A 9783-nucleotide genomic window follows, 5' to 3' on the forward strand; every position below is an offset into this window, starting at 1 on the left:
CCCGTTTCCTAATCTTTTTTAAATCTCGCTTCCGCGCTTCCATACGCTTCCGCTTCCACGTATCCGCTTCCGTTTCCATGTACCATAGCATTTTGGTTATTGCTCGATATAAATATTGATTTTTGAGTTTATTCTCATTTATTTCTTTTATTTTGGCCTGAGATTTAGAAAATGTTTAAGATTCAAAATTATTAAAGATATACATACTTAGGTTAAGATCTGCGCTTTGTGTAGAATAAATACTTATTTTATATTTTTTGCATAATATGAAATAATAAAATAATAATTATATATTAAATAACTAAGAAATCAGTTACTATTAAGTAATAAATTGGCTTGCACATATAAATCAAATAACCGCTCTTGTGTATTCGCAACCATTTTAGAATAAATAAATCAAAACAATCAATCTTATCTATCGTATATGATATATAATTAAATTAAAACAATATGAAGTATATATATATATATATTGACATAAACGCCTATTAAAATAAAATTATTTATTTATATGATTTTATTATCATTGTATCTTATTATAGAAAAAAATTTTAAACATTGATCACAAAAGTTTATGTGAGACTTTTAACAGTTTTAGTAATTTATACTCGTTTTGAAAAATTCAAAATACAACATATACAAAAAAATCTAAATTTTTAATATATGATTAATGTAATTGTGTAATTTATTTTAATAGTAAATAATTAAAAAAATGATAGAAAACATAAAAATTACTAGCAAATCTTCATTATTTAAAATCATTAATTACTATATATATCATAATCACATTAGGTAATTCCGTAAATATTATTTAAGGAAATAATATATAATAAATAGTAACCTTGCTTTAGTTAATATCATATGATATCATATAGTTGGTATTAAATGTTTCTAGTGAGATATAAAAATCGAATTGGACCAACATATTTTTCAATTTCAATGTGAGGCTGACATGTAGGATTAATTAACTACCTAATTGATTGACACATAAGCAAAGAGTCTTTTTTAGTTATTACAAAATTGATGTTATATCTTTTTTAATGTTCCTTAATTAATATACAGGGGATTATTTGTGCAAACCCTTTTTAATTTAGTAACTTGAATAATAGTTTTTTAATGTTTGGGTCTCTAAGTTATGGAGAATTTTTTTATTACAAGTTACAACTATGCATAGTAATTAAGAAAACGATTACATGAGGTTCAAGATATTGTAAGTGAAAACGATTCAAAATAATGCATTTTTATGTGAATGCTCATAAACCAAGTAAAATTATTGGTTGCTCTGTACAATTTCTTATAATTTATAATATAATTTGTACTAGCATAAGATAAAAATGATTCCGATAAAGAACCTTTTGCAGATGTCAATAATCCACATATTCAACAAAACGAGCTAAGATAAGTAAGAAATTCTAGTGTGCTGTTTGACTTATGCAAATGCATATAAAATAGTTATGTACATAATGCGTTTGCGTACATTTATAAAGGAGACTTTTGTATAAGAGACACAACACAAAAGTTCTCATTTAATTCTCCATACTTCTTTACTTCTCCACAATACAGACTAGACAAGAAAGCGGAAGAGAGAACGAGAAAAAAAAATGAAACGTTTCAAATTAAAGATATCAAGAATCCTCTCCTTCAAATCGTGCCGTTCAAAAGATTCCTCCGACCTCCCTTTCAATCCTGTCCCTTCACTCCCCCGTCGACCTCCTCCATCAGCTGATCCATCAACCACCGTGCCAAAGCGTTGTCGTTCTTCTTTTAGACAACACGTGTTAACCACTTTCGGCTGCGGCTCAAGTCGGCGACGCTCTTCCACGCCACTGGATATTTCCCGGAGGAACTCAACGTCGGTATCTCCGCCGCAGACGCCGACGTTTCAGTGGGAAAGCGAAGGAAAATGGCGCGTGATTGCTCAAGAAGATGAGGGAGAATACGAAACGCCTCGTCGGAAAATCTACGACGGAGATGACCGTCGGCGTTCAGTGAAGAAAGAAAGATACGCACGGCGGCGAGGGAGCACTTCCTCCGCCGAAGAGGAGACGGAGAGAGAGAGTCTCTTGCCATCTTCTACAAACCTCTCGCCGGAAAGTTCCTCTTCCGGTTTGCCACGTGTCACTAGACTACGGAGAAACCCTCCCACGAGAAAAAGCGAGTCGTCTTTGATTGCTGAGGAGAAAAGCGAGTCGTCTTCTTCTCCGCCACTGTCTCCGGCAAGATTGTCGTCGTTCATGCAGAGATTAATCCCGTGCACGGCGACGTCAGCGGTTGCGATGGAAGGAGTGGCGGTGGTGAAGAGATCAGAGGATCCGTACGAAGATTTCAAGGGGTCAATGATGGAGATGATAGTAGAGAAGAACATGTCTGAAATGGCTGAGCTTGAACAGCTTCTCAGCTGCTTCCTAACGCTAAACGCGAAACGCCACCACCGCGCTATTGTTAGAGCGTTTTCTGAGGTTTGGATTGCTTTGTTCTCCGGTGGTAATGACGGCAGCAGAAGGTCCAGTGTTCACCTCTCCGATTATGATGAGTGTTAAAGAACAAGCAATAATGTTTAAAATTCTCTGTTTATCACTAACTTTATCTTTCTGTTTTTTTAATAATTAAATGGTCAATGTAAGTGGTAACCTGTGTGGTGGTGCAATGATTAAAACTGTAATCTTCATGCTTTGTGCCTATTCCAAATTAAATAATCTATCTTGTATGATTTAGATTCTAAATGCTTTGCTGCACAGATATCCATATTCGCCCACAGTATATATAAAATAAAACTACAAATGTTGATTCTGTTTATAAAAGAAGAGTTCAAGCAACCAGAGAACTGTAGGTTTCACATTTTCAGCATACAACAACACTTGAGAAAAAGAACAGATGTTCACTTTTTCTTTCACACGTTCAACAAGTAGATGACTCGTGGACTGTCGATGTGGACCATTTTGACTCAGCAAACGAAGTGACAAATGATTGAAATCAAAAGAGACCAAAGTTTAATTAAAACTGAATATTGGCCTTCTCAGACACAATACAGATGTGTGTGTGTGTGTCTCTCTCTCTCTCTTTATCTTCACTGTTTCTAGGGTTTGCCACTCTGAAGCTGAATCAATCAATGGTCACAGGCAGAGAGGCCACTGGAGTTTGGGAAAGAAAAGGAGTAGAGATAATGGGTCCATAACTTGAACAGCAAGCGGCCTCTGTTCAATCAATCTTGTCCTTTTTTTTTTCTTTATAGTAAAAAGCAACCTCGAAGGTCAGAACAGAGAAGTAAATAATTGAGATTTACTAGATAAATTTGGTAAAAATCAAAGCACACGGCATCAGAGACTGCAACAAAAATGAACACTAAAGACCAGACTGCAACAAAAATGAACACATAAGCGGCCTCTTTCTCATGTTGTTCTCTCTCTCTCTCTCTCTTCTTGCTTTTGTTTTGGATAAGGAAAGGTTTATTAGATTAATGTAAAAGCGAAGTGAGAAAAATTCTTGTGATTACTTGTCATGAAATAAAGGGTTTACAAATGGTCCAACACTCGGCTTTGCTGTGGTGGTGGTGGCAAAGACATGTGATGGTGATGGTGCATAGGTTGTTGTGGCAGTGGTGGTCCACCTTGCTGCATGTGTTGCGGCGCCCATCCATGTTGGTGAATTCCCATGGCTTGAGTGGGTGGCCTTGGACCACCGAAGCTTTGTTGGTGAAGAAGAAACTGGGAGGTGGTGGCGGCGGCATTCAGGACGGAATTGCATGGGCGGTGGAACCGCTAAGCCGTGTTGTTGTTGATGGGGCTGAGGTTGCCAAGATGGTGGCTAAGATTGGTAGACTTGTGGAGGTGGTAGTGGTGGTGTTGGACGTGGGACTGGGATCGGAACTGGTTGCATACCGCCATTGGCAAACGGACGCGGTATACTCTTGAGAACATTAGGATGCGTTGGCGGGGCCGCATATGAATAGGATCTGCTTTTCTGTGCGCTTGGATTTGTGGGAGCCAAAAGCCACTCTGCATTCACAAAGTAATGTGTTGTTAGCCCTGTTCGGCAAGGAGTCGCAAAAATATAACCAATGGAAAATACAGTATTAACGCAGCGACTACTTTTATGGGTGTTCCCGGTGTTGACCCGATCGCTGAAAAAACAGCGTCAACTGAATTAGTTGTTACGATTGTTTTTACGGTCACTGCCTTTAAATTTTAAATTTCCAGTGTTGTTGACTTGCTCTCTGCATACTTTGGGAAAAAGTAACCTATAACGCTGCGATCCTTAAAAGAACAGTGCTTGTTGTTCTTGTTCCACTAATAAAGAGAAAGATTCATAAGAAATGCTCTTGAATCTATAAGTTAACATCTTAACTAACTCTAGTAGCACCACAAGTTCACCAAAACTATTTCCTCTGTGCATTCAAGCAACTGCCCTGAAGATAGGATATTTACTTAATGAGCCTTTTGGTGAGCTTTGGGGCTTACTGATGGTATATAGATAGATTTTGCTGGTTTTCTATAAAAAAAAAGACTAGGGCTGTTATCTTTTGTTTTTGGTTCTGTTTGTTCTTGTTCTGGCTGATTACTAGAGGAATAAATAAAGGTAATGTTCTTGTTTCGCTGATTACTAGGTTAGGAAAAACACTACCTACCCCACCAAGTTGAGTTGAGGGAAGTGAGTCGATTGAAGAAGACACATCCGAGAATGATGGCTTCTTATTTTGGGACCCGTATGTATACATAATATAATGAAATATAGTTTGCGATAATAATTTTGAGTATTACAAGATTGGATCAGACAAACCATTATTTTATATTATTTCTCAGCCTCGATTTACAAAAATCTGAAGCATACAAAAAAAAAAACAGTTAAGAAGGGTATGAAAACTAGAATTTCGGCCTTTACTTGTATCACACATCAGTGGTGGATAGGTGGTTGTGGGCCTTGTGGCGGTGGCCTCTTCTTATGTTCTTCTTCTCGCTTTCTTCGTTCCTCCTCTGCTCTTTTAGCAGCTTCTTCTTCTCTCTTTCTCTCCTCTTCTCTTCTCATAGCTTCCTCTTCACGTTTCTTCCTCTCCACCTCTTCTCTCTCCTTCCTCTGCCTCTCTTCCTCTCGTCTCTTAGCCATCTCTTCTTCCTTTTCCCTTTCTTCTTCTCTCTTCCTAGCCGCTTCCTTTTCTTCCTCTTCCTCTCTCTCCCTTGCTTCTTCTCTCTGTCTTGCTTCCTCTTCTGCTTTTCTTTTACGCTCAGCTTCTTCTTCCTCACGCTTCCTCCTTTCTTCGATATCCCGTTTCTTGGCTTCCTCCTCCTCTCTCTCCCTTGCTTCTTCTCTCTTTCTTGCCTCTTCTTCTTCTTTCTCACGTTTCCTCCTCTCTTCTTCTCGTTTCTTAGCAGCCTCCTCCTCCCTCTTTCTTTCTTCTTCTCTCTTTCTCGCCTCCTCTTCTTCTTTTCTTTTTCTCTCAGCTTCTTCTTCCTCACGCCTCCTCCTTTCCTCCTCACGCCTCTTAGCAGCCTCTTCCTCTCTCTCCCTTTCTTCTTCTCTCTTTCTTGCCTCCTCCTCTGCTTTCCTCTTTCGCTCAGCTTCTTCTTCCTCACGTCTCCTCCTCTCCTCTTCTTGTCTCCTGGCTTCCTCTCTCTTTCTCTTTCTCCGCTCAATTTCTTCCTCCTCACGTCTTCTCCTCTCTTCAATCTCTCTCATAAGCCTAGAAAGCTCCACTTCCGCACAAGACACACACTCCAACATCAAACCATGTTTCTGAGCTCCCAACAACCTCTCAACAGTCTCATATCTCATGTTGAAAGACGTGGCAAGTACGTCCCGGTTGAATATCTTCAGAACCGAGTTCTGCCCTACTAGGAACTGAGGGTGGTTCGTCTTAGCCGAAGTGCTAAATCCCATAAACATGAAAGAACTGTTTACGAAAGACAACTGAGCCATAGGATAAAACTGCGGCACAACAAAAACATCCCCATCCTCAACCATGAACCTCTCACTCTCGTTCTTGCTTTGATACGAGGGGTGGTTAACAACCCGAATCATCCCTTCTCCTTGTAACACAATCGATATCTCACAAGCATTAGGGTTCCAGTGAGGCCCCATCATCGACCCCTAGAGATTAGATACAAAAGTTTTGAGTCACATCTAAACAAGACAAGAAATCAAGAACCAAGGGCATTGTGGTATTACTTAGTTTTAGTGACCTAACCTTCGTTAAATTAACCATATAAACTCCAAAACTTGAACCCTTTAAAGCATCCATATCCTTCTCGTCAACTACTATGCTCTGGCCATTGTCATTCTCAAAGTCTGGATCAGATTCAAAAACATTGTAAGCACTGGACTTCTTCTTCTTCTTCTTATTAACAACCGGTTTCATCTCCAAATGATCAGTCACGTCTTCAACTCTGACAAAGAGTTTGGCTAGCCGTGATCCCCACGTCTCCTCCTCTGACCCTTGTGTTCTGTTTTTTGGCATAGCATGTGTGATCAACGGAGGCTTCACAGCATCTCTTAGCCTTCCAAAAACGTCCTTAGGAACCTTTCATTGTAAGAAACCACACACAACGTAAACAACACTAAACGTAGAAACTCATTTCGCGAGTAGAAACCCAAGCCACATACCGCAAAAGCTGACCGGAGAGTTTTCTCATCAAATCCCCATAACAAGTCTCTAATACTCGAGTACGCTCCTAGACATTGATCAGATAAACACTTCCCGACATCGAAGATTGCGTAAACTCTAAGCTTATCTGGAACTTCATCTCTCTCCAAGTTGCAATGTAGGTAGAAAACTGTACCGTAACGCAGCCTAAAAACATCTCCTCGTTTTAGTTCTAGCGTCCTCTCTTTCTCCTTGTCGAGCCAATTCAAAACCCCACTCCCTGTACAATCACAATTACAGCATTACCTAAGTAAATAAACCTTAACCATGCTAAGAAAAAAATGTATACTTCAAATTTTTGATGTCAATAGTCAAAAATATAAAATAAACGTTCAGTTTAATTAAGTTCTTTTATCTAACTAAATTAAATAAAAGTATGTTAAATAGGAATATACATTTTAATTTTGTTAAATAAACCGAATATTCACATATTTATAGCTCCGGTTTAGAGAAATTTGGTACGATCCAAGAATCCAACCGTATCAAGATGGTTCTCTAACGTACCAGTGTGGACAAAGAAAACCATGTCGGAATGGAGAAGAAGAGGAAGCAGGAGTGCGTTTGGCTCCAATGTTATGAACTGGATAGTGTATTCTTCTCCGATATGTACTGCTGATATCTCTCCAAACTCTGTAGCAACGAGCTGCGTCCGTTGATGCCTTCTGACCAGAAGTGGCGACTGAGAGCTCGGGACGCCGTCGTTTTGGTCGGAAAACGAGTTGGTGCAGAGGAATAAGGTAAGGAGACATAGTGGAATAGTCGTAAACTTCGACATCCTTTGATAGAATTGAAAAGACTCTTGAGTTGCGGTATATATCTCTTCACCGGTAACGTACTGTTGGTGTTAACATAAGGGATTTGTGGAAAGGTGGGGCCAGATATTGGACACGTGTCGTTATAAGCGAACACGTGTATAGTAACATCGACACGTGTTCTGGTGATTCGAATAAATGAATATGTTCGATGAAATACTGAAGTGTCTTGACATATCAACATATCATGAGGATGACTATCGGGTAGTGTGATCACATGAAAATATTAATCGTGTATTCGGATGACAATTGGGTATGATGACTATGGACTAACCAAGTTAAAAGTCTTGATATGATTATGTCCAAAATCGAAATAGTTTAAATGGACGGAAATATTTCTAACCCAAGCATATGTAGGATAAATTATGTAGACATGAACGTCTAATAAACCTATAAATCCAAAAAAAATTTGATTAAAAAAAATAGAAACAAAATTAAAATCATACTTTTTTCTGCTAAAAACACACAATCATGTTTACCGCCAAATTTGTAAAATCGTGTTTTGCTACTAAAACTGAGAAATCATATTTCTTGTTGTATTCAGTTCAAAAAAAAATATTTCATGTTGAATTTGCAAAACTACGTTTTTCTTCCAAAATAGCGGGTGACCTTTATAAGAACATTATGAATGAGTAGGGAAAAAATGCAAAGGAATAAAATTATAAGAATGAAAAGAAAAATTATTCCTTATCAGTTTTAGTTAGGAACGAATTTGTTCTATATTCCTCTAGAATAAAAGAATGAGAACAAATAAAAAGGAAAAACTATTCTTTATAAATGGAAAAAAAAATTAAGAATGCATAATTTCTTTTCATTCTTTGATCACCGATTACACCCAAAATCACACTTTTTTACCAAAATCACATTTTCTCGCCAACACCACAATATCACATTTTTCGCAAAATCACATTTTCTCGCAAAACCACAAACCACGTTTTCTCGTCAAAACCGTAAAATCATGTTTTCCCACAAAAATCATAAGATCACATTTTCACACCAAAACTATAAAATCATGTTTTCCCGGTGTAACTGTAAGATCATCTTTTCACGCCAAAAATGCAAAATAAGTGTTTACGCCAAAACCGCAAGATCATGTTTTTCCGCCAAAACCATAAAACACATTTTTACGCCCGAAAATCACGTTTTCCGCCAAAAACGTATAAAATCACGTAATCCTGTCAAAATTACAATATTAATTGATGTAGTTGATTGGTGGTCACAACAATTATATACATATATTAAAAATAGCATATAGAAATTATATAAATATTATATTTTATATAAGTTTATAATAATTTTTATTACACTAGTTAATAAAATTTTAAAAAGTAAATAAGTTTTTTATTTTTATAATAAAATACTAATATTTTATACTATTTTAAATTTTTATTTTGTTTTTATTTTATTTTGTTCTGTAGATCGAATCGGATGTCCGGTTAAAAATATATAAAAAGTTTGGATATCCGGTAGACCGAATAGCTATGGATCAGATCGAAACGGATAAGTGATTATTTAGAAAAACCGTACTGAATCACGAATACCTCCAAACCCAGACATTCGATATGTGCCTATCCTCCAATCCAACTTCAAACACTATTTTAGTGTGATTTTTGTTATAAAAGTAATGGAAAAGTCTATCTTTATTTATAACATAGAGGTTCCTTATATAGGAGATTACACCGTCATAGATAAATAGAAAGATTACAAATCATAAACTCTTGGTTATGAGCCATCCACAATCTGGTTCATAACACTCCCCCTTGGATGCCATAACCATTTAGAGCTTGCAATGTGCTTTAATGTTGCATCATTAAAACCTTACCAGGAAAACCCAATTGGGACAAAACCATGGTGAAGGAAAAAGAGTACAACACACATTACTCCCCCTGATTTGGACATTACTGAAGGTCCTTTGGATCTCTCCAATTTTCTGCAATCCGTGGGTGATGAAGATCTTGGGCAGAATATGCTTCGTCCTCGAACATGATAGTTGGTTCTTCTTTACCATCGGCATGCCACAATCTGATCGAACATATTGAGTCATCGACCTCAAATACACACACACGAAATATTGGATGATGTTGCTGTGATATGCGTGTACCAATATGTGTAAAACATAACCTGTCTGATAACAAATCAACAAAACCAAATAACTCCTCTTTGGGCTGGTTAGTATAAAATAAACCAAAATCAAAGGCTTCTTCATCGTCTTTCTTATGGACCAATCAGATCAATGTCTAAAACAAGAATTCTCCATCGTCCATCTCAGGAGTAAATGGACTTCTTTATCGTCCACCTTTGGACTGAATGGATCAGTGTCCAAAACAAGTGATCTCA

The 9783-nt window shown here is 37.4% G+C and overlaps 2 protein-coding genes across 2 annotated transcripts; one reads left to right on the forward strand and one right to left on the reverse strand.

The window, feature by feature from the left end:
* The first annotated feature begins 1497 nt into the window (after nt 1-1497).
* LOC106332895 (transcription repressor OFP7-like) lies at nt 1498-2678 on the forward strand. Its single transcript, XM_013771387.1, has one exon. The coding sequence runs from the start codon at nt 1602-1604 to the stop codon at nt 2538-2540; it is 939 nt and encodes a 312-aa protein (XP_013626841.1). The 5' UTR covers nt 1498-1601; the 3' UTR covers nt 2541-2678.
* A 2088-nt stretch (nt 2679-4766) lies between these two features.
* LOC106333178 (nuclear speckle splicing regulatory protein 1) lies at nt 4767-7423 on the reverse strand. Its single transcript, XM_013771657.1, has 4 exons — nt 7135-7423; nt 6595-6850; nt 6179-6511; nt 4767-6081 (listed from the first exon to the last, which is right to left on the reverse strand). Exons 1-4 carry the CDS (start codon nt 7407-7409, stop codon nt 4891-4893), a joined length of 2055 nt encoding a protein of 684 aa, XP_013627111.1. The 5' UTR covers nt 7410-7423; the 3' UTR covers nt 4767-4890.
* Between the last annotated feature and the right edge of the window lie 2360 nt (nt 7424-9783).

The sequence above is a fragment of the Brassica oleracea genome, chromosome C3, assembly GCF_000695525.1.
Source record: "Brassica oleracea var. oleracea cultivar TO1000 chromosome C3, BOL, whole genome shotgun sequence".
In the NCBI taxonomy this organism is placed as follows: domain Eukaryota; kingdom Viridiplantae; phylum Streptophyta; class Magnoliopsida; order Brassicales; family Brassicaceae; genus Brassica; species Brassica oleracea.

What these genes read in the sequence shown, in the direction of transcription:
- LOC106332895 (XM_013771387.1), top strand. Translation starts at nt 1,602, where the DNA reads ATGAAACGTTTCAAATTAAAGATATCAAGAATCCTCTCCTTCAAATCG.
- LOC106333178 (XM_013771657.1), bottom strand. Translation starts at nt 7,409, where the DNA reads ATGTCGAAGTTTACGACTATTCCACTATGTCTCCTTACCTTATTCCTC. An exon ending in CTCTCCGGTCAGCTTTTGCG is followed by an intron (nt 6,512 to 6,594) that starts GTATGTGGCTTG and finishes TTACAATGAAAG; the next exon opens with GTTCCTAAGGACGTTTTTGG. An exon ending in ATATGGTTAATTTAACGAAG is followed by an intron (nt 6,082 to 6,178) that starts GTTAGGTCACTA and finishes TCTAATCTCTAG; the next exon opens with GGGTCGATGATGGGGCCTCA.